The following is a 25,681-nucleotide window of genomic DNA, read 5'->3' as shown; positions in this document are numbered from 1 at the left end:
CTGTCCCTGCCATTCCATTTCCAACTCGCCGCGCCCACAGGTACACGATTGGGACGGGAGCGCGTAGGACAGTACGAGTGCGAGTGTGAAGCGCAGCGCAGCCGCGGGCAACGTGCGGACGCGGCGCGGAGTCCTGCAAAGCAGCGAGCGCGTGCCGGGCGGCCGAAAATGTCCGTCCGTCGGTAGCCGCTGCCGCTTGGGCGATCCAGTCATCCTTCGCTTTGCCCGCTGCTTCCGTCCGTCCTCCCGCGCTTGTCCTGCATGGGAACGCCCCCACGCTGGGTCATATCATAGCCGCTGAGAAGGCCCTACGACCATAAATCTTTGCTTGTCACGAGTGATGTCAGGGCATATGCAACGTCACGTCAGGTCGGTGCAAATTCCCTGGAGGATGATCGCGTCAGCTGGCACTACCACTGATGTTGTTGGACAGCAACAGAAAAGCGCGCACAAGAAAATGAGGTTCCTTGCGTTGCTGAATCAGCCGTGGTAACGCTAACGTGAGATACAAAGAATATGTCATATCTCCTCATCCCAAGAAAGGAATAGCACGATCCGGCCGGCCGGATGGATATGCAGATAGCTAAATCCAGTACCGACCGCGGGCGCTTTTGGTAAAAGATTCAGCATTCAGCAGTATGAACAGACCGAATAAAACTACCCATGACACAGCACTGCTGGAAAAAAAGTGCTAACGCTCTGGCCAACCAGGATTACCGACGTTATTCGGTGCGTGCTTTGCTACCCGGCCAAGGAACAAGACTTTTGGACTCACTTTGAGTAGGTTTTACTGCTACACATTCTCTCTGCAGTGCGAAGCAAATTCACACTCGTGAATCCATCCATTATGCAATAGCAATGCAAATTTCCAGTATTATATCTCCTGCCAGTAATCAGTTTCTTCTTCAGAAAAGTGCATACATAAACTAGTAGTATGAGCCTTCACCTACGTACCAGATGGAGAACCTGAATTTCCAGATAGGGACTGAACTTGCACTTTGCAGTGTCAACTGTCAAGTTTTATACTGTACTAACGCGGAGTCCATCCTTCTTAAACAAATACAAATGCATCCATTCACTACAGCTCTGATACTATTTTAAGAACCCCTCTCCACAAGCAAGCACACACGCTGCCGCAGGCCGGTCAAACTGAGCGTGTAAATGCAACCCAGAAAAGCAAAGATTTGGTTCAGAATCTAGGGGTGGTTGCAGCCTAACGAGATCAAACCTACCACCTTCCTTTCCTCCGTTTGTCAACCCTCATCCCTCCATGCGCGCGCGCTCATTCAAAGTCCTTGCCGCACACGTCTCACCTCCTCCCCTCCCGTGCCCCCGTCTCGCCACCATTTAAGCGTCCTCCTCCCTTCCTTCCTCCTCCAGGCCAACACGACCAACACCTTACGCACACAACCTCTCCTTCTGAAACCAGAGCTCTCCCTCTTGCCGATCGACGACCGCCGACAAAGCCCTAGCCCGTAATCGACACCGCCTTCGACCGCCGCGGAGCTAGGATGGCGAGCTTACGCGTGGTGGTCACCGTGGTGTTGCTGCTCTTGTGCGCCTGCGCTCTGTTGGCGGAGTGCTCCCGGCCGTTGCGCGATCATGGCCACGGAGGGGGCGGCTTGTCGACGGCCAACTTGCCGGTGTTTGTCGTCGCAAGGGCGGGGCCAAGCAGGCGAGGCGCCGGTCACTAGTAGCCGGTTCTGTACGTAAACTTGTGAAATGTATCATATCACCGGTCTCTCTCTTTCAGTAGTTTTTGCTGATGTTGTTCTGCGGCTGTTTCATTTGTTCTTCCCCATAGGTATAGGCTTCGGTCGGTCTCTCTCTGGAGAAAAGATAGGTACTGCTAATTGTGAAAAATGTACTGTTAATATTCTTCTTTCATGGCTAGCAACCTAGCCCTCTTTTTCACACTTTTTTGGGGGGTTCGATTACATGTAAGATGGGTAGTGAACTTTCCCCTAAAAAGGTGTTATGTTATCTTTTCCTTTGCGGGGGATGTGCAGATGGAGTTTAACAGCAATAAGATTTATTAAGAATCCCAACGGAGATTACATAATGTTTGCCCAGGTTTATTGCTCATGATCACAGGGTAATTGTTGTCGGTCCGCTAGCTGCACAAGTTACTCAGAAGACCACAAAATGTTTTCTGAAATATTAACAGTAAATTCTCAGGACCATCAAATTTGGAAGGAGTGAAAACAGAGGATAAATATCTGATTGCACTAAACAATAAGACCATCAAATTTGGAAGGAACAATGAGTCAAAAAACACATATATACACTGAACTTTAAGGTCACCTAGGCTAATGGCCTATCCTATGTCATGCAGGGAATTACTGGTCGTCTGCCGCTTTTCAGGGCTTCATTCAGAAAATAAAACAGAAGATGTCCGATAGATAGCAGTTGGGTATCATTTACTCCGGGCCTTCGACATTTTGGAAGACAGCCATTTCCCTAGCTTTGGTCGACTGCCCTTTTCGCAGGAGGGTTGCTCAATATTCTCCGAGTGTGTTCTCCTGTTACCCCTCAATCTAGAGTATGAGAACCAACCGCGAACAGAGCTTCCTTTCTTACGATCTTCCTCCACGTGCTGCTCGTGGTGCTCATAAACACAAAAATCTTCATCCAGAATACTGGTCGAATGCCTAGTAGCAGCAAGCTTCTTCTCGCCCTCATCTTCTTCGATCAGATCATCCATCAAACTCCGTGGTCTGACACTAAAACCTTCCACTGAAGTCCTTGACCTGCCATATGAAATTACTTGCCACATCATCGATTGTGAGCATATAGAAAATCCATGAGAGTTCTAGGAAGATGCAGATCAAGTGGACAAAGGGCCTTAAAGAGGCACTAGGATCTCGCATACCTTCTGTGAGATGTTGCCCTTTGACTTTTTGAACTCTTGCAAGGGCTGTAGTCAACGGAGAGATGCTGGGCGAAATGGAGCTGCATGACAAGGACAATATAATGGAAGGTATTCAGAGGCAAATCAGTGGAAGTAGAAAATGGCACATCAGAATGTGACATTAAATAGGATTTGACACTTACTTCCGCAAATAGCTGAAACAGTTTACTCGATTTCCAAATGGCCTTGAACACAAATAATGAATCATACTACAAATGCATTATGCCAGCATGCATTTATTATACTCACTTATTGGATAATGGAAAGTAATTCTTGTTCAGGAATTTTCAGTATGCAAGAATGAGAAGAGGAAAAGTAGTACATGGCTGTGTTGGAATTTAGTAGCTCTAGCACCATTACTGAGCTACCTACAATAAGCATTTGGTACAATAAGCATTTGGTACAAGAGGACCACAAGTGACATCATCGGAACTAATATGACAAGTAAAATCAAGGGTATTTAATAATTGTTATGCTCACACAGGAGCATAAGACGTTGTCTGATAGGCAAAAGTGCCAAATCAAATATGGAAATAACTTAACTGTAGATTGCCTAACAATAGGGGCATCTCTATTGTATGAACAAGGAGTAAGCGGAACAATGAGCAGTACAACAGCACATCATAGTTTCATAAATAGGATGACTTGTATCCTTACTGATCTCATGAAACGGGGCAGAGCTAATCCACACTAAAATGCACATTTCTACCAATCGCAGAGGAGGAATGTGCACAGACCTCATCACCATCTTTTATACCAAATGCACGCAAGGTTGCCCTGTCATCCGTCATTTTCTCATCCTTGAAGCATAAGCAGAAGTGGCTCCACACGTGCTGCCTAAAACAAGCAAAGCAACAACCTTAAATGTTAAATTCCCACCACCAAATTTTAATTCAAACAAACAATGACAGTGAATTTCACTCTAAATTGCCCATTATTCATTGTATGTCAGAGAAAAAAATCTCTCTTCAATTATTTTGAATTATCCACATGGCATCCAAGCGCAATTAAAAGCAAACAACTTGCTAAATTACAGACCCCTTGTATATGTGGCATACCAAGTGACAGCATTCTCCATGTCATCGTAGAGAGCGATGAACACGCCTTGTATCGCCGCCTTGAGCTCCCACACAGCGGCCGACCTGGCGATCTGCACGCCTACATAATCAGAAGCAACGCACGGAAGGTCACATACTCGCAATCCCCACGCCGCGGCAGGGATCAATCTAGGGCAGAACCAAACCCCCCAAGCAATTCGGGGGAATTAAACGGAAGGGGGCGGGATCTGGTACCGAAGTAGGAATCGTCGAGCTTGCGGACGGTGAGGCGGAGGGGCGGCTCGGGGAGGCGGTGGTAGGAGAAGCTTGCGCGGCCGCAGGCGAGCGCGCCGATGCAGTCCGCTTTGGCTGCGCGGGCGGCGATGTCGTCGAGGTCGAGGGCGAACTCAATGTCGCCGGCGCCCATGGACGACGAGCGGGTGGCGGCCGACGGCATCGCGGGGCATCGACGGAGGGCGAGGGTGGTGGTGGCGCCGGGGCAGAGCGGGTGCGTGCAGCGTGCTCCCCTTATCTCGGCGAGGCAGTTTGCGGAGTGGTCGCGCCTCCTTGCGGCGCCGCGCTGTGCGTCGGGAATAGCGCAACGGTAGCCGTTGGTGGCAAGGATTTGGGCTGGGCCGTGATTAGCGGGAGTGGGCCAGAATTTGGGAGTTGCTGTGTATTGAGCATGATTGGTTTGCACATGCCAAAAGTCGGATTTCCTAGAAACAAATTGCCAAAAATTGGCTAGTGACTGCTTGGTTACCAACCTTTCTTACCAAGCTTACAAGAAGATGCCAAATTTTAGATTTTTTAAATGTTGGTTTGCCAAGTATTGGCAATGCCAAATGTTGGCATCAAACCAATCAGCCTCATTGTTTTCTCTTGCAGGCACCCTAAAAAGAATTATATGGAGGCACAAACACACACAATGTCTACGCAAAACATGGTTGCCTATCTTTAAGATTAATGATATACTTCTCATTGTCGACAAAAACATCGTTTCACATTTAAAGAATATTCTACTTTACAAGACATATAGAGTACCAAACGTATGCCACACTCATGTATTTGTTTATTGCAAGTATTAGAGACAAGTTGTTTTCCTAGGGTTTGCTAGAGAGGATGTGTCTAGCTTAATCCCTCAACCCGTTGATGCTGATTGGGGTTCCCTTGGCCTCTGTCGACAGTTGTGGCGACGGGTGTAAAGGTAGGACCCCCGATCTGAGTGTCCCAGGCCTTGTCTGCTATGGTCTAGCTATTCATCTTTGGTAATGTCAGGGCAGCTGCAATGATGGGAATAATAGCTGCCTGGTTTTCTCCATGTCCATATATTTCCTCAAAGCGGCCTCAACGGGTAATAGGATGGTGTTTATGCCGGGCACTCGGTCTAGAGTGATTAGCATTTGTTCACATCGTCCGCGTCATGCGAAGAGAATGGTACTACAACGTATTGTTGGTCTCTAGTTTCATCTCCATCCGTTGAAGCTCGGCCATATATGATTCTGTCGGAGGAATTGTGAGGTTTGTCTCCCTCCTCTATTTGGGTGGAGCTGTGATTATCTTCTAGCCCTCCTCCATGTCGGCTTATCTGGGTCATCGGCTTCTTCTAGCCTACATCGACGAGTTCCTGGTTGCTGCTTTTACAAGATCCTATGTTCCAACAATGTTCTTCCGTTGAGTCGGAGGCTTAGAGGCGTCAATGAGTTTTACTCACGGCACGCTGTCGGTGGATGTAGAAGGAAGACGGTGTTGATTTCTTGAAGGACTTGTTATTAATTTCTTACTCTTGTAAGAAGCTGTTTTTATATAAGGGATAATTTATTTATTTCCCGACAAATACCATCGAGGTTTCTTTCTCGTTGGTTTTTTCTTGTTTATTTGAAAATGTTTTTTTCATGAACTTTGGTACGATAGATGAATATTTTAATGAGATACATGAACATATTTTCTTCTGAACACGTGAACATTGATTTTTCAAAAGCTGAACAACTTTTTGGGATATATGAGCATTTCTTTTTGTATATAAAGTGTTTCTAAAAACATTTAAAATTTAATTATTAATTATATGAAAATTTATTTCGAAATATACATACATTTTCGACAAGACATGTCCATTCATGTTTACGTATCAGAGTATTTTTATAAATGAACAAATTTTTATATGCATGAAAAATTCCTTTCAATGTTATAAAACGGTTGTATTTATTTTCTTGCAACACATGAAAAAAGTTCATTATTAAATTGATTATTTGAAATTAGTGAAATAAAAGTATTTCTGAGATATTCAACAACTAAAAACCGTGCATGTTAATGGCCTCAAGCGATGTTAGTACAGTGCTCATTATAAGACCATGTACGATGCAGTGTGTACTTAGAGTGATGTTTAGAAAAATAAACAACTTTTTTTCTTAACCATTATTCCTTATTGCTATAGCACCTGTACCTGATTTTTTTTAAAGCACATGTACCTGCTTAAGCATATGTATTCTACCAATAAGCACCGTCGCTTAAGTAAAAACAACTTTATTTTTCTAAGATCCTTCTAAGCACCTTGAATTGTACATGTAAGTGTCATGTAGGCGCTCCCATTGTTGGTTGGCCTAGCTTCCATGTGTATGGCGAAGCATTTGCTTTGCCTAATAGTACATCGTTTTTAGTTGCTAAAACAAAAATACATTGTTTTTCTTTTACTTCCATCTGCCTCCCCCCCCCCCCCCTCTTAATTATCACATCCTAATTGTTTCATCTTGTTTCTTCAAACATAAACAAGTAATAAAATCAGGAAGTGTTAAAAAGCAAAAAAATCACCCTAAGAAGCAATAAAATGAATAGAAAAAGTAATTAACATGTGCATTCATGCACACAATCTGCTTACTTATCTCATATATACTCCCTCCATACCTTCTTCGTCCACATTTTAGATTTGCCTTAAATCTAACTTTGTGAACTTTGATCAACTTTATATTAAAAAATGTCAACATCTGCAATACCAAATAAATAAAATATGAAAATATATCCTACAATGCATGTAATGCTATTTTTTGGTATTACTAACATTGACATTTTCTTCTACAAACTCGATCAACCTTTACAAGTTTGACTTCAGGCAAAGCTAATATGCAGAGTAAAAAGGACAAGAGGGAGTATGAACTCATCACAAATACGACATCAACAAAGGGATAATCATATCAACGTTTTTCTTTTCTAGGCATGCATCATGATTGTTTCTCTACTTTAATTGAAGGGAAGTTGGTAGTTCACCTCACCTCCTTCTTCGTGTTTCCCTCCTCACACCCTCATTCGTGCTTGGTTTTGCGATAGATTTTTTTGGTAATATCAACTAATGCCGCATTAGAGTGACATGAAATAATCTGAACCAAATCGACACTTTTCTTTTCTTGTCCAACTCATTCCCTTCAAACAGAAAACAACATTCATTAATTTATGAAAAGTATAGCATTGGACTGAAGAGTCGCATTAATTACCCACAAAAAAAGAAGGGCCACATTAATTATGGAGAGTTATATTTTTGTGATTTTGACTATAGCATGCATAGTGCAGTTAAATACCTCAAGCGAGGATCACCTTAATTTAAGGAAATTATAATTTATGTGGGCTCCTCCTAAAATCTCTTTTCATTTTTCATCACCTCCTTTCACGTTCTGCCGGAAGATACTACTGGACGACGTCAATGTGGGACATGCCATATGAAAAAAAAGCACTTGCAACATCTCTGTTGAGACACTCCTATTGGTATTAACTCGCTAAAATATGTTTGCCCCGGTTGTAACACACGACAATTAGGTAGTAAGTAGTTAACTGAGTGGTTGTACCTTCAACCCAAGTACGGATGAAATTAAATCCCATTTTAACGCTTTGTGTCACATTAAGATCTATTTTCCTATCCAAGTACGGAGTATCTAAGATAATACAAATTGCAGAGTCAAAAAAATAATCATATACCAGCAATGCGCCCGTGCGTTGCAAGGATCCAAAGTAGAACAATACTTGTTCACAAACTTGAAAGAAAACACTCTAGTTTTGATATACATATATCACTAAAATATATTATGTTTCACTGAAAATATATTACTCGGGCTGTTCCGATGAGGTGAGGAAGGGATGTCCTTGGTTTCAAAATACTAAGGAGTTTTCTACAAATTGAAACAGAGAAGTGGGCTACTGTTGCAAAAAGACCACAACTTACCTCATAGTCGTTAGATGCACAAATCTAATGATCAGAAATGATGGGTGGCAGACACACCATCATCATCAACTAAGTCTTTTATATTAGTAGGGATCATGGTCGTCGCCATGAGTGAAAACACAAAACATGCGATCATTTTTGCATGCAGGGGCCAATAAGTAAGAGGAAATTACTTTACCTAAGACAACATGTCCGGAAGAACAGTCTATCCGTAGCTGTGGATTAAACACAATACAATGGGGGTCGAAGAGCAGTGAGATATAAGTAAGAAGGAATTAAGGACAAACGCTATTGATCGCACCTCTTGCGTGTAGAATTCCAGAGCTAGCACTGTACACACGTGTGTGTATAGATATATGGTTGAAGGAAGTGATATTGGCGCGGCTCAATCAGATATGTTAGGTTTATTACGACGGACGGACGGCGTAATTAAATCCCATTCATCGGATTGAGCCTCCCCAATATCGCTCTCTCCATCCACCATGCGCGCAGCTCCCTTGTCTCGTCTCACAAATCAAGCTCTCTCTTATACGATCGTGAAGACATGGCTCTCACCAAGAAGGATATCGGCCGGCGATCTCGTTGCCAGCCACACGCAGGACAGATCGAGGGACGATAGATCTGCTCGATCGCAGCTTCTTATCATGATGGAAGGATTGAAGCAGGAGTAGGAGTGGTGGGCTGGCGAGGTAAAGTAAAGCAGCTAGGCTGCTTTTAAAGGGGGCTGCAGGAGGAGTCATGTAGCACTGGCTTGCTTGGTTGCTAGCTAGGGCTAAACTGCCGGCCTTGCAAAACCCTAGATGTATAGGAGTACAAGATCATTCAGCTAATGTACACATGCATGCTTAGATAGCAGCTACAGGCCATGGAGAGAAGGCGGTGAGGTGAATGATGAGGGACGTACACACACTCTCTCTCTCTCGTGTGCAAATGATACATGGTCAATTGGTGTCTAATTAATTAACCATGCATGCAAGTACCAATTGACCATGTTAACAAACACTTCTTCTTCGGTACAACCCCCTAGACACATCAACAGTTCAGATCATCTTATACCCCTTCATGTAAAAACTTAAAAAAGGATAGGATGATCATTCCCCATCATCCTCCCCCCAGCCCCGCTCCCGCGACGTACCCGCGCGCGAGGCGACGCCTTTTTTTTACACTCGCGCAAAGACGGCGTATTTTTGTACAGTGGGGCGACGGCTTTTTTTTACACTCGCGCAAGGACGGCATATTTTTGTATAGTGGGGCGACGTACGTACGCGCCCGTCGGTGGTCAAACAGCGTCGGTGGTCAATTCGCGACGCGTCGCCCGCGGAAAACGCGTCGTGGCGCGTGGATAGCGGCCCCGCCGTCCCGTCCCGTCCGTCCCCTCGACTGCCGCAACGCCGCTCTCGACTGCCGTCCCGCCGCCTGCCGCCCCGTCGTATCCCGTGCGCATCAATGCCGTCGACCCACCCGCCCGTCGCCATTACTGCCCGTCCGCCCGCCGCCCCCGCCGTCTGCCCTATAAAAACCACCCCCATCCGCCCGTCGCCGCTCACACCATTCCTTCCCCCGACCCGTCGTCACATCCACCTCTCAAAAGCTCGCCGGCGAGATGTCGTTCCACCGCGGCAGCAGCTCCGGCACCGGCGGCGGCGACGGGCCGAGCGTTTGGCCGTCGAGCCTGAGCACGCCGGAGACAGAGGAGTTGTACCGGTTTGGGCTCCTCGTGCCGCCGGGTTGCCGTCTGCCGCACGACTGGAAGCTCGACAAGGACGGCTACCCGAGGCACGGGCCCGGCGCCACCGCGGAGGAGAAGCGGACCGGCGGCCGCAACAATGTCGCCGGCCGTCACGCGTTCTGGGACGGCAAAGACTACGCCGCCGTCATTCGCGCGTGCCGGCTCGCGGAGTCCGGCGGCACGGCAGACCTCGTCCCGCGCCCCCGTCCAGAAGCACGCGGCCGTCGGGCCCCTCCACCACCTGCGCCGGCGACCGCCGATCCCCCCGCCCCGCCGGAGGTGGAACTGCCGCCGGAGCAGTTGGTTCTTCAGGAGGACGGCGATCCCGACGATACGCCGGGTTACCTCGTCGCCCTGCGGGCGTCAACACTACTAGAAAAAGGGCTATAGATGGGATTGACACTAATGGCGCACCAGACAAGCGGTGCGCCATTAGTATATACTAATGGCGCACCACCTTCTGATACGCCATTAGAGTTGAAACTACTAATGGCGCACCTGGCCCAGGGTGCGCCATTAGTATCCAATTTTTTTTTAACTAGTGCGCCTGTCCAAACATACTAATGGCGCATCCAGACACAGTGCGCCATTACTAGTTGTAGTGCGCCACTAATGTTGTTTTTTAATTATATTTTTTATTTCCTTTTTTTGCAAAACTACTAATGGCGCACTGTTCCACCGTGCGCCATTACTAGTTTAAACTAGTAATAGCGCACTGTGAGACAGTGCGCCATTAGTATATTTTTTTTGCAAAACTACTAATGGCGCACCACCAGAAGGTGCGCCATTTAGAGTTGGTGCGCCATTAATAAGTGGGCAGCAACAAGATATTTTGGACAGCCTCTCCTACCCACACTCACTTTCTCCCCACTTCATTCTCTCCACCTCCTCCTTGTCTCGGGTGCCTCCTCTTTTTCACCTCATTTCCACCATAGATTCATTCAATTTAAGTGGTTAAATTACCTTGTTTTGATAGGTAAGTAAGGGGGGAAGCTATATTTATGTTGTTCTCCCTACAACAATGTGCACATGCACTTTTTATGGCCTAGCTAGATCTATGTATGTTTGTGGTGTTGCATATATTTGTGGTGTTGCATAGGTGTTTGTGTTTGGAGGTGTACCGGTATTTAAAATGCGATAGTTGCCAATATTTTGCCGGAATGTTGATTCATTTCCGTTTCGGCGAGAATTTTGGCATTAAGCATTCTTTTTGGTCCTATTTTTAGGGAAAGTCATGCCAAATTTTTTCTTGGTACTAAAATATTGTTTTGCTCTACCCCGCAGGCGACCATGGTCCGCATGATGACCGAAGGCATCGTGAATAGGTTTTTGAGGTCCGCGAAGGCCGAGATGCTTCAAAAGAACGAGACGGAGATAAGATGTCCGTGTCGAAGATGCAAGCTGAAGAGCCTTATTGCGGACCCGGAATCCGGGCAGGTGCGGGACCACCTGCTCTTGCGTGGTTTCATGGATGGCTATCGGTGGCAAGGTGATGAAGATGACTACGAAGTCGTCCATGGGGGCCGTGCAAGAAATGAGGAAGGGCAGCAAGACAACCACCGTGGCTCGGGCGGGCGAGAAGACGAAGAATCCCCAGGAGATGATCACGACGGTGATGCTGTACACAGTCATCATGTAGAAGATGCAGGACATGATGATGAGGAAGATGCCGGAGCACACGACGGGCATGATCATGAAGATGATGATGTCGGCGGAGCAGACGACGCTGGACCATCGATGGGCTGGGTGCAGGACCCTCATATTCAAGAGCTGCTTCTCAAGCAGACGGATAACGCAAGAGCTGCCGCCCGAGAGAAACCCAAGATGGATCAACTTGAGTTAGACGCGGTTACTCCATTGTATGAAGGATGCAGGCCCGAGGATACCCGCCTGAAAGTAACGCTCATGGCTCTGGAGATGAAGGTAAAACACAAAATGACCGACGCATGCTTCGACGAGAACATGTCATTCTGGCACGAACGTCTTCCCAAGGGGAACAAGTGCCCGACCAGTTTGGAGGAGGCGAAGAAAATCGTGTGTCCTCTGGATTTACCGCACGTGAAATACCATGTGTGCATGAACAATTGCATCATTTATCGGGACGAGCACGTGGAGTCTACCATATGTCCGGTGTGCGGCATCACTCGATACAAGAAGAGGAAGAAAGCTCCTCGAAAAGTGGTGTGGTACTTTCCGATCACTCCTCGTCTGCAGCGGTATTTCGCGGACCCTAAGGTAGCAAAGCTCCTGCGTTGGCACGCGGATAGGGAGAAGAAGAAGCGAGAAGATGACGCAAATGATCCAGAGATAGATAAAAAAGACAAGATGCTGAGTCACCCTAAGGATGCGAGCCAGTGGCAAGCATTGAACTTCGAAGACCTAGAATTTGGGAACGATCCAAGGAACATCGTGTTGGGCGCGAGCACCGATGGAGTCAATCCGTTTGGCAGCCAGAGAAGCACACATAGCACCTGGCTTGTGTTTGTGTGGATGTACAACCTTCCCCCCTGGTTGTGCATGAAGAGGAAGTACATTCACATGAGTATGCTAATTGAAGGACCGAAACAACCAGGGAACGACATCAATCTGTATCTGGGGCTGCTGAAAGAGGAGCTTGACACGCTGTGGAAAACGCCAGCCAATATGTGGGACGCCGCAGAGAAAGAATATTTCCCTATGAGAGCCGCGCTGCTCACGACGGTGCACGACTATCTCGGTTACGGATATGTCGTGGGGCAGGTGGTCCACGGATTTTCTGGATGCGTCAGGTGCATGGATGACACAACGTATCGCCAGCTAGATAGAGATCCCGGGTCTTCGAAAACCATGTTCATGGGACATCGAAGGTGGCTTCACGACGATGACCCATGGAGAAAACGCAAGGATCTATTCGATGGTGAATCCGAACCCCGAGGACGCCCGCGTACGAGGAGCGGCGAGGAAATAGACGAGCTGTTGAAAAATTGGAAAGACTGCCCACTGCCGGGAAAGAAGCAAAAGGCGCCAGAGTCGGGAAAGAAGCGAAAGGCGCCAGAGCCGCTGCTGAAGGTATGGAAAACGAGGTTTGTTTTCTGGGACTTGCAGTACTGGAAGATCCACCGTGTGCCTCACAGCCTTGATGTCATGCATATCACGAAGAACGTGTGCGAGAGTCTGCTTGGTACCCTGCTCAACATGCCAGAGAGGACCAAAGATGGGCCGAAAGCAAGGGCAGACTTGAAATCAATGGGCATCAGGCAGGAGCTTCACGCTATATATGATGATCATGATGATGATGATGATGATGATGAGGCAAAGCAGGACACGGGAAGTCGTCGCAAAGGCAAAAAGGCCAAGAAGACCGGAAATGACTACCCTCCCGCGTGCTTCACTCTAAGTCAGGAGGAGATCGAGCAGTTTTTCACCTGCCTCGTAGGAGTAAAACTTCCTTACGGTTACGCGGGGAAGATAAGCAGATACCTAGACCCAGCGAAGAAGAAGTTCAGCGGGATGAAGTCTCACGACTGTCACGTGCTGATGACGCAGATACTTCCAGTTGCAATCCGTGGGATCATGGACGCGCACGTCCGTGAAACCCTATTTGGCCTATGCAACTTTTTCGACGTCATCTCTCGGAAGTCTGTTGGCGTGAGGCAACTCAGAAGGCTACAGGAAGAGATCGTGGTGATACTATGCGAGCTTGATATGTACTTCCCGCCCGCATTCTTCGACGTTATGGTGCATCTGCTGGTCCATATCGTGGACGATACCATCCAACTCGGGCTGACGTTCCTGCTCAGCATGATGCCGTTTGAAAGGATGAATGGTGTCATCAAAGGATACGTTCGCAACATGTCACGTCCAGAGGGAAGCATAGCCAGGGGCTTTCTGACCGAAGAGTGCATCTCCTACTGCACGAATTATCTAGGCATCGAGAACCCCGTTGGTCTGCCCGTCAACAGGCACCTCGGCAGGCTCGCTGGATGGGGTCACCGTGAGAGGTCGCCGCGAAATGCATGTCGACTTCGAGGGTCGACTCGCCGACTTTGAAAGAGCAAACCTAGTCGCGCTACAACACATAGACGTGGTCGATCCTTGGGTGGTAGAGCACAAAACCTTTATTAAGAAGACGTACAATGACCGAGGCCAACAGAGGACGGACGGAGATATACTCAAAGAGCACAACTCATGTTTCACGCGTTGGTTCAAGCAGAAGCTTCTGTCGTACCCTTTACATGAGGATTCTTCCGCGGAAGAACAACTCATATTCGCCATGTCACAGGGCGCCGAGCACAACCTGATGACCTATGAGGCGTACGATATCAACGGCTACACATTCTACACCGAGGCCAAGGACATGAAGAGCGATGGTTATCAGAACTCCGGGGTAACGATGGAATCCTACACCGGTAACGACAAGGACAGATACTACGGAAGGATCGAGGAGATCTGGGAGCTGAGCTACGCTGGAGAGAAGGTCCCGATGTTCCGTGTCAGATGGGCGATGAGCGTCCTAAAAGAAGACCGGTATTTCACCACCATGGTTATACCCGAAGCCAAATCCAAGACCGCGGGCGCAAACGTCACCGCGAAAAATGAGCCATGGGTACTGGCTTCCCAAGTGGACCAATGCTTCTTCATTACCGACCCATCAAAGCCCAGTCGTGTTGTCGTGAGGAGAGGCAAAAGGAAGATCATCGGAATGGATGGAGTAGCCAATGAGCAAGACTTCGACAAGTATGGCGACCCAAGGATCGAACATGACGACGATGATGAAGTAGCAGTATACACCACAAGAAGAAGCGGGACCACCCTACCTAAAGGACGTCCGTTCCACAGAAGAACTCCATTTGCGAAAAAGAAGGGCAAGAAGATTGTGAACAGATAGCTAGCTAAGATCGATTGTATTTAAATCGTAGCCTTCATTTCTCGATTGTATTTCATGGGCACTTTTTGAACTATGATGAATATTTTTAAATTTCATGGACACTCGATCTCGATCCCCCTCCATCTCGATCGCTATCCCACCTCGCTAGATCCGGTCCCCCTCGCCGCCGAGCACCCCCCGGTCCACCGGCCGCCGCCGCCGACCCCCCGCACCCTCGATTCCCCTACTCAACCGCCGCCGCCGACCCCCCGCACCCCTCCCCTACTCAACCGCCGCCGCCGACCCCCCGCACCCCGCGCACCCTCCCCCGCTCCACCGGCATTACTGTTTGATGATATTTTTTTAAAAAATATTACTGTCTTATAAAAAAATATTACTGTTGCAGTAGCCATCTTATAAAAAAATTATTACTGTCTTATAAAAAATTATTACTGTCTTATAAAACAAGTTTGAACATATTTAAACACAAATACTGATGGCGCACCGAGGTGAGGTGCGCCATTAGTATGGATGTACTTATGGCGCACCAGGGTGAGGTGCGCCATTAGTATGGATGTACTAATGGCGCACCAGGGTGAGGTGCGCCATTAGTATGGATGTACTTATGGCGCACCGAGGTGTGGTGCGCCATTAGTATTGTGCCGCCCCCATCCATATGTCCACCCCGGCCCAAACCTATCCCCTCTCTCTCCCTCGCCCTCGCCCTCGATCCCCTTCCCCTCTCCTCTCCCGACGCCGCTGCCCCGCCGCCTCGACGCTGCCCCGCCGCCTCGACGCCGCCCCGATGCCGCCTCGACCCCGCCGCGACGTCTCCAACCACCGCCGCCCGAGGCCCCGACGTCGGCGCCGCTCTCCCCGTCGCCCCACCTCGTTGGACGCCATCGCCCCGCCGCCCCGTCCACACCACCATCACCGGAGCACCACCACCACCCGGACCTCGTCGCCTCCTCCCCTGCGTCGTCATCGTCCCCGACATCCTCCCCGCGCCCCACTACCCTATCCCTACGGACACCGTGAGCTCCCCCTCCTCCTCTCCCCCTCTCCCCCTCGCGCGCACGCGCTTACATCGTTTAGCACATTAGGGTAATGCACCCCCAGGCTCTAGCTAGGTTGTTGGTTTTCATACTCCTGCTTTATAGTGACCAACACAATAATAGAGTTTCTGAAATGTTCAGGGTACAATTATCACAATGAAATTGATATACTAGTTATCACCCTAATACTTATGTTTCTGGAAAACTTGTTAGGTTCACAGTATTCATATACTTGAAGAGTAGTTGAAGTAGATGCACTGAATTTCATGGCCATCCTATCTAGTTGCTAGGTGGAAATTTACTGAATTTTATTTGCAGTAGATGCACTGAATTTCACAAAAGAGTAGTTGCACTTATGAACTGCTGTGAGTACAAGTACTCTTCTCATTGGAGTATGAAAGTTGTCAGCAGTTGCTTATGCCTGAGAAGTACTCCTGAACATTTAGCTGTACTCCAGTGAGTACACCATGGAGTTACTTACTCCAGTAGCTTAATTAAGTGCAGTTGTTTCACTTACTCCAGTAGCTTAATTAAGTTGCAGTAGTGCTTGTAAGTTTGCAAGTTTTGTGTACTGTACTGCTTGCATCAGTACTTTTGTGTAATCTGACTGTAGAGCTTGTATAGTTTCAGTAGTTTTTCTTCAATTAATTTTTTTGGTTGTATTAGTTTAGTGTAGGACAACAATAGTGTAGCACTTGCTGCTGCTGTTAAGTTTCAGTTAATTTGTTTGGTTGAATTTTGGAGTACAGCACAAAGAAACCTTTTCAGTAGTTTGCCTTGTGCCCTCCATATTGTCTCATCTTCTTGTCTTGTTGTACTCCTGCTACTGCTTACAAGTTCCAGGGTTTGCATCAGTATTCCTGCTTGCAGTAGTTTGCAGGAGGATTCCAGTAGTGCAATAGTGCAGGAGTATGAACAATAGTGCAGTAGTGCACTACTTACAATAGCCCTAAAATCCAGTAGCAAGTGCTCTCCTTTAACTGAAACTTTAAGTGAAAATTTAATTTAACTTTAAAATCAACTAAAACTTTAACTGAAACTTCAATTTAAACTTTTACTGAAACTTTAATTAAACTTCACGTAAGTCTTTTCCTTTAATAAAAATTGTATGGTGGATGTCTTGTTCTAAAATTGTATGCATAGTCAGGCACTTTCATGTTTTCAAGGAAACACCAGACTTTCCAGTTAGTGCTTTCTCAAACTTCTGCAATTTGCACTTCCTGAACTACTGCTTGGAACTAAACAAAATTATACAATGCACTTCTGTAGGCTGATCTGAGTTGGACCATCCTCTACAGCCAACTTGTCTTCGGCAAGTGGAAGAAAGGAGAATCAGGGTAGGGTTTCATGGCTAGAAGATATATTGTTGTACAACAATTTGTTACAAATTGCATTTATTGGTATATGTACGCTAGTTTCATCATATCAGGATCTTAGGAACTTATCTTGACTAATTTATTATAGAAAGCTCTCAGAGCTCACTTCTAGAAATTAGCAATAGCAAAATGTGGTTAAGATTTAAGGCATAAGGACTAAGCTTTGCGGCCTTTATATCTAATTTGTCATGCATGAATTATGATCATGAGAGCCATGAGATCTTGTTTAGTGCATACACCATTCTTATTTTTTTCTATCCATTGCTACCCCATCTGGTAATTAGTATATCATGCTACTTTCATCTATGGAATTCTGACTTGTTACTTCTACAAATCGAACCCATCATTTAGTTATGGACCAGTATAATATAATTTGCAGTACTTGGCGTTGAGCAGCTAGCACTACTGAAGCTTAGCAGCAAAAGAGGCCCATTTGCTCATGAGAAAGAATTTTGATGATAGTATTGCTTTTGCTACCTTTTCTTCCCAGGCGTTGTTTCCACTTACTCAGCATTCTGAACCTTTTATTGAGTGGAAATGTAAATTCTTAAGCATATGTTTTGGCATACAAGTATCTCTGTTTTCAAGACCGGTAAATCAAGTTGGTAAATAGATGCTGGTGCTGGACTATATGTTCTGGACTATATGTTCACTGGTACTATATGTTCATAATGAGTTAACTTGTTGTCATTTATCGAAATTCAGAATCTGCTGAACTATATGTTCATTGGTACTACTTGTGATGTTGCTGCTGTACTACTTGGGAATTTTGTCAACTTGTGATGCTGCTGCTGTACCCTGAGAGGCCCTTGAGTTTGCCGGAATGTCGATTAACTTCCATTCCGGCAAATTCGGGTACTCCATATGTCCTATTTTCAGCAAAGGTCATGTTGAAATTTTCCGTGAATTTTAGCATGACTTTGCTAAAAATAGGACATATGGGGTACTTGCGACTAATGCATGGGCCGGGGTATCTTAGTACTTAATTGAGTAGGATCAAATGCCCCTTTATTCTTGCTGCATTAAACCATAGATGGCAATAGAGCCAAGTGATTAGGCCCTACTTAGAATTCTCCTTCCCTTTCCTTGATAGGGTATATTATTAGAAGATACCCATATATATTAGTCAACCTAGGGTGCCTCGGCATCGATAAACCCTAAATGATGAAAACTTAACTTAGCATTCAGGGTGCCTCAGCGTCGACAAACCCTAAATTATAAAACCTTGGCTTTTAGGGTGCCTCGGTGTCGATAAAATTGAAATGATGAAAGCTTAGGCTTTTAGGGTGCCTCGGCGTCGAAAAACCCTCAATGATAAAAGCTTAGCTTTTAGGATGCCTCGGTGTCGACAAACCCTAAATGATGAGACCATGATCTTGTTCCTTGACAATAACCAACTTTTTGACCAAACTTTGTTCCTATTTATAGAGAAACATGGCCAACAATGATGAGGCCGGGGGTTCGGGCGGCAAGAAATTCTGGGAGCTGTCCCAGGAGATGGAGGAACAACCTCACTTGTATGAGGACGCCGCCTTCCCCACCGATCCTGAGACCACTGATGGTACCGCTGAGGATGACCCCACTGATGCCACCACTGATGGTGCCGCCGAGGATGCCACCACTGATGATGGCGGCGCACGCACAGATGGCAGCCAACTGAAGAGGCAACGGAAGGACCGGCGCCCGACCGTGCTCCGCACCCTCAAGGAGGAAGTTACTGAAGTGGACTCTGACGGGAATCCAACGGCGCCCGAACAAATAGTCAAGGGGTACTCGCTTCAGCTCGGGTGCATTCTCCGGAGCACCGTCTTGATCAACACCGAGAACCTGAGGCATCCTGACCAAGGGAATTTGCGCAACCTCCTCTTCACGAAGCTGCACGAACGATACAAGTTCCCCGCTGAATTTGAAAACACAAGCCTCAAAGGGAATAAAGTGAACAATGTTGCCCTCACGAAGATGAGCAAGGCCCTGTCTATTTGGAAAAGCAATGTGAAGAGAATGATCGAGAAAGGTGAGAGTTATGAGAAGATCAAGGAGAAAAAATCCTTCGATCACCGAAGATGACTACAACGACTTCAAGATCAATTGCTCGAGCACCACAAACTCCGAATCAAGTAAGTGGGGGAAAGAAATGCGAGAGCTGATCTTAGGGGAACACACACTCGGTCCCGGCAGTTACAGAGTGGCGGAGCCTATATGGGACAAGGAGGAGGCGGATCGTGCCGAGCAAGGCCTACCGCCCCTCTTCGATAAATACGGTGACAAGCAGACCAGGAACTTTGTCAGGGCCCGGTACAAGAAGGACCCGAAAACAAAGGAGCTTACCACAGATCCGAAGACCAGGGCGCTTGAGCTTGTTCTGGTAAGGAATACACCCCCGCGTAATTAGCTCCATATGGTTGCATTCTAATTAATGAAGCCAAATTTCTAAATGGTTCACATTCCTTCCGCAGGCGACTGAAAGCAGTAGCGCGGGGTCGACTAAGAGCAACCCTTGGGACACCACTCTAAATAGGGCGTTGAATGTAATTAATGAAGAACAAGGATAAGCTCAGTAAGCCGACGTCAGCTGGTCGTGTGGCCGGCAAAGGCTTGTCGACAAAATGGTCGTCATACTATAACACTGGTGGGCGAAAGGAGAAAAAGACCAGCTCGGAAAGCCAGGCACGCGAGGTTCAAGAACTCAGGGAACAGGTGGCGCAGATTCCGGAGATTGTCCAAGAGCAAGTGCAACAACAACTCGGAGCGACGATCACCGCCATTGTGCCTACCTTGATCCAGGGGATTAGTGCGTGGATTGCGGGCGGCCAACAGGGGCCGCCCCCGATTCCTAGCTTCACGGCCAGCAACTCGCAGAACGCGATGGCGGGGCCATTGGTGTCTCCGGCGGAGGCGGCATTGGTGTCTCCGACGCCGGCACGGGAGCTTAATGCACCCGGGTGTACGTCGACCGACACCTCTGCAGCAAGCGGCCCCTCCGTCAACTGCACGCCCACCGTTGGCGGTGCCTCGACATTCGCCGAGATCGACGCCATCATCACGGTAACTAATTAAGCCTCTCTCGGCCGAGGACTTCATCTCCTTGCCTTTGACTGGGCATCCCTGACGCCCTACATGTTTTCGCAGGGCGCTGCCAACGTTCCGTGCACTCTCCTGCACTTTGTGACAACGAGTTGGTCGATGTCGCCAAGGGCAAAATCGTTCAACCGGGCAACCCCTTGTTCCACGGTACCCAGATGCCACCCAACTTGTTTAGGGTTCAACTGGTTCGGGTGCTGCCAGGCTGCGATGAGTTGTTACCTCCGATTCGACCCATCGGGGCCGACGATGATGACGTGATGACCCTCAGCGCCTGCCTGAGCTGGCCCCTGCTGTGGCCGAAGAGCCAGATTCGTTTGGGGGCGGGGGACACCACCCCAAAGACAACACCGCCAGTCGTGCCGGCGCCAAGTCGGCCCCATGGCAAGACCGCCGCAACGGTGCCGGACATCTGTGACACCCCCAAAAATTTGGCCTTGTTTTAATGAATTAAAAATTTTGCCAGGAATTAAAACTTTGAATTTCTGAGCTCCATTTTTATTTTTTAAATCATTTCCTTCCCTGTGATGATGAGTTTTTCCCAGAGAGAAAACTTTCCAAATATGTCATTGGACTTATTTAACCTCTCAAGAAAAACTTTTCTTTTATCAGTATAAATAATTAACTAATTAAATTGCTTGATCTTTATTTTCTTGAAAAAATGGTGTTTCAAGGTTATATGGCCATATTTGAACTACAACCATTTGATAAATTCACCTAAAACTCTAACCAAAATTTGGAGATGTCAAGTGATGTTTTTAAATCACTTTTATACAAAAATATATTTTATTTATGTTATAATTTGAGCTCTGCATCAATTTTTCCTTCTCTGGTCCAGAGTACATTTTGCACTACAACTCTTTTAAATAATTCTTTCTAGCCTCCACCAAAATTATGGGATGTTGATAGTAGCATATGATTCAACTTTATGCAAAAACCTAGTGCTGTTCTTTGAAAATTTTGAGTGAATCAACCTCTTTTTCATTCTGGACCTACTTGATGGTTTGTACAGCAACCATATTTTTGCTTGCTCTTTAACCCTTGATTATTTCTCCCACTTGTAGACAGCCCTACCAAACCCTTAAGTCCAGGAGCATGCACCTTTTGGATCATTTTTGGTTCATGAAATAATGCTATTATTTCCTGTCCAGAATTGAAGTTCTGCTAAACTTGCACTAACAAGTTTCTTCTTTTGGCAAAATAACCTCACCACTCTCTCTTGCATCTAAGGAGGCCTTGATCTAGAGATTTGGGCCATCCCAAGAGTTGCTTAGAAGCCTTTAACATTTTGTCAAACACCTGGTGTGCATGGCCAGTTTTGACATGATTTGTCTTTGCATGTGACCTTGCACCTCGGATCATACTAGCATGTCCACTAGGATCCCAGTTGCTCCTAACCTGGGTCTGTTAATTGCCAGCCTCGACCGCGACCTCTAGCGTGCTCTGGCATAGTGTCGAACACATCCCGTGCACGCCCGGAGCGCGACCAGAGCGCGCGTATTGCACGACCCGCGCCCAAGCTGACACGCTGGCCCCATGGCTTTGGCCCGCTCTGCAGCACTCGCCACGCACTCCCCGCCTCGCCACAACACGACAGCCCACCCTGGCGCCCTACAGCGCCACCGCCAGAGCACTTTTGGCGGCACGCCGGCGTCGGCCGACAGCCTGCGCCGTTCAGCGCCGCCCAAGCCACCCCGGCTCGCCACCTGGCCCCTTGAACAGCTCAAGCTCATCCACAAGGGTGTCGCCTAGCTCTCGTCGCCGCCACGTTCCCCTGCAGCTACAGAACGGCGGTTCGCCGGCCGCTTATCCACCGCCACGGAACCGACCTCGTCGCGCTATAAAAGGGACCCCGAGCCCCTCTGAGCACGCACGCAACCTCAAGCTACCCCCATGGAACCCCCATAGCCCGCAATCGTCAGGGAAACGCCGCCTTCTTCATCTCCGGCAACTCCTGCCGCGCCACTGTCTCGTTCACTCCGGCGCCACCAGGGCTTCCCCCTCCCCGTTCTCTTCACCAAGAACCCCTCCTTCCATCCAGGAACCCAACCCCCTACTTGATTTTGATCGGGAGCCATCGCCGCCACAAAACCACTTCGCCACCAAAGCCTCCTCCGCCGCGAAGCTCGCCGCCGGCAGCTCCCTCCGCCCCCACCTACCTGACGACCACCGGGATGACCGCCCTGGAGTGGCGGATCCATCCCCGCCCTTGGGGCCCCGCGAGGAGCCGCCAGTCGCCGGCGACGATCGCCGGAGCTCCGCCTCCGCTCGGGACAGAGGAAGGAGAGGGAGAAAGACTAGTCAAACCTGACTAGTGGGCCACCTAGGACCCACTGTCAGTGACCCCCGCTCGGTCCACGCGGAGTAAGTGGAAGCATAAAACTCGCGAGTACGTAACCCCTTCTTAGAAAGTGTATTCGTGGCTGAAACATTTTCTTTGGTTTTATTAAAAAAAAACAGAATTTGACCAAAACTTTGACTGGTTATATCCTTTTAAATACAACTCCAAATGAAATGATTCTTTTTCCTACCTCTCTCAAACTTCACCTATTTTATTTTAAGATTTATTTGAAAAAAATTCAGAACAACTTTTGGTGCTGTTTTTATTTTGTGTGTTAATTCTTTTATATTGCTAAAATAGGATTTTTGAAGAGAGGAGAAATGTTTCAAGTTTTGGAGTGCACCCTGCCTTTCCACACATTGAAGGCAAGCATTCTGAATCCCGGCATAATATTTTTGGTGTGATCGTTGATACATTCATAACATCACCTCATTTCGAAGAACTTGTTATTTCATGTGATATGATCATATGCATGGGTGCATGTTATTGATTTCCATGCTGTTGGAAATGGACACACTTGTGATGATAATCACCCTCATGTGCCTTGCATGCATACCGGCAGGAACCCGGGAAAACCTCTGCCTTGGGTAGGCATGAGTTTGTCGCCGGTCTCCGTCGGGACGGTTATGTCTGGTATGGCATGGCAAGGTGATATGAGCGGTGACTCTGTTGGTTGAAATATATTCGTCATGCTAATCATGCAGGGAATACTTAAACCTCCTGAGTCGACCGTAGATCGAGTCTTGTGCCAGTAACCCCCATACTTGTTTCGTACTACCACTCGTCTCTACAGCAAGTAGAGTACGGTTCAGTAAGTTGTCAACCTCTTTCTAGCACACACCGTACAGAGAGGCCATGGTGGAAGATACCGGTTGTAGCTGGTAGGCAGGCCACCTGGTCCGGGGGCATGGGTGTTTCCGGTTGGGACCGAGAGGGGAGGCCACCCCTTAGAGCGCGCGATATAAATTTGATCCCATGCTACGCGAGGTTGTAGCCTCCCCACTTAGAGTTTGCTTAACAGGTGTCGTGGGTGATTCCAGACACGTGTGAGATAAGCTGGTGTGTGCAAGTTAGGTGTGTTTTCAACAAAAAGACCGTAGACGGAATTAGTCCCGATGGACTAAAGAAATCCGTTACTCGTGGGTAAAGAGTACACCCTCTGCAGAGATTAAACCTATTCGAATAGCCGTGTCCATGGTTAAGGATTACAGTCTGGGATGGGTCAAGTGTCGGTCTTAGTGTCGGTCTTCGGAGGTGAAACTGTTAACCAGAACTGGAACTACTACCTGTGACTTGTGATAATTATGATTATTATTATTGTTGACTAACCCGTGATATTATTGTTATTATCGAGTATCTCTGGGATGGTTCTACCTCCGGGATATTCACTATGATTGTTTATTTTAAAGCCCTTTATGTGGTGTCGCTCAGACGCCCGACTGTGGCATTTCTTTTAAAGCCCTTTATGTGGTGTCGCTCAGACGCCCGACTGTGGCATTTCTTTTAAAGCCCTTTATGTGGTGTCGCTCAGACGCCCGACTGTGGCATTTCTTTTAAAGCCCTTTATGTGGTGTCGCTCAGACGCCCGACTGTGGCATTTCTTTTAAAGCCCTTTATGTGGTGTCGCTCAGACGCCCGACTGTGGCATTTCTTTTAAAGCCCTTTATGTGGTGTCGCTCAGACGCCCGACTGTGGCATTTCTTTTAAAGCCCTTTATGTGGTGTCGCTCAGACGCCCGATTGTGGCATTTCTTTTAAAGCCCTTTATGTGGTGTCGCTCAGACGCCCGACTGTGGCATTTCTTTTAAAGCCCTTTATGTGGTGTCGCTAAGACGCCCGACTGTGGCTTTGCTTGTTATTTATTTCATAAATTTTAATACTACTATGTTATTGCAATTTTATAAATAACTTGCTTGCACGCATCAGAGATTTATTTATCTTTTGTGACTGACGTCATGAGCATAAAATATTTTCAGCACATCATTGTTATATTATACCTGTGTTCATAATGTTTGCGAGTACATTCAAAGTACTCACTGGCTTGTCCCTGGCTATTGTCTTGGCCAGATTTCTTGCGCGGAAAGGAGCGACCATGTTGAAAGCCCCGGAACCTACAGCAATGGAGATAGCAGCCTCGCGAAGATAGGAGTTAACCTGGTCAGCTGTTCCTGTGGGAAATGGAGTCCCATAGACACTGATGTTTCACAACCCGCTTCCGCCATCAACCACTAGAAACCATTTGTTGTACTCACAGGCCAGAATGGTCTTGTACTACATATTTTGTATTTTGCTTGGAATTTCTGTATCAAGTTGGAGCCTCATCAGCTAACAGTAATCCTGGGGCTGATGAGCACGACGGTCTTTTCTGGAAATTTATACCCGGAAAACCGGTCGTGACAGACTTGGTATCAGAGCCAGGCTGACCATTGGCTAATCCTATCTTAGCCAGGTCAATAAATTTAGGCAAACCAACCCACCAAACCATAACCAAACCCCAGCCAAGCTTCTCGTGCAAGATAGCCACACAGTGACCCAACACCTTTTGGCAGTCGGTGCCCAACCTATCAACCTAACCTGTCGCTCATGCGCCAGTGACCGGCCCCTAAATAGTCCTTTCTCGAAAGCGTGCGAAGGAAGACTCCGTCCCCTTTTTCCTATAAAAAGGGGCACGCTAGCCCCAACACAGCACAGCACAGCCTCTACCCCCAAACCAAGCTACAATGCCTGGCCCTGTCGTGCACAATGAAACCACAACAACCAACCTTGGAGGTTTTGTGACCATACTCGCAAACCTCACCCGTCGTGCCTATGCGTTAGAAGAGCCACCAGAATTTGTTGTGTACCAAGGACCCATGAGCGGTGAAGACCGTCAATTCTGGGCCACTGTACACATCTACGGTAGGGGTCTAGCACCCGAGCGCCCCTACAGGTTCATCGGAAGAACAACTTCCTTTGAGCCACAAGCCATACAACTAGCTGCTCGAGAGGCTATAGTTCATCTCAGGCACTTGTCGCCCAGAGTTAACTGTCGCTCGTTCCACTACTACCCCAGACGTGAAGGGTATGGTAGACCACCCCAAGTTGCCAACGGAGATCACG

At 47.5% G+C, this 25,681-nt stretch overlaps 1 protein-coding gene across 1 annotated transcript; it reads right to left on the bottom strand.

The window, feature by feature from the left end:
* Positions 1–2,160: 2,160 nt before the first annotated feature.
* On the bottom strand, positions 2,161–4,535 carry LOC123127219 (uncharacterized). Its single transcript, XM_044546802.1, has 5 exons — positions 4,204–4,535; positions 3,970–4,069; positions 3,649–3,748; positions 2,873–2,952; positions 2,161–2,750 (listed from the first exon to the last, which is right to left on the bottom strand). Exons 1-5 carry the CDS (start codon positions 4,403–4,405, stop codon positions 2,417–2,419), a joined length of 816 nt encoding a protein of 271 aa, XP_044402737.1. The 5' UTR covers positions 4,406–4,535; the 3' UTR covers positions 2,161–2,416.
* Between the last annotated feature and the right edge of the window lie 21,146 nt (positions 4,536–25,681).

The sequence above is a fragment of the Triticum aestivum genome, chromosome 6A (assembly GCF_018294505.1).
Source record: "Triticum aestivum cultivar Chinese Spring chromosome 6A, IWGSC CS RefSeq v2.1, whole genome shotgun sequence".
Taxonomy (NCBI): domain Eukaryota; kingdom Viridiplantae; phylum Streptophyta; class Magnoliopsida; order Poales; family Poaceae; genus Triticum; species Triticum aestivum.
This window is presented reverse-complemented; position numbering and strand designations above follow the sequence as displayed.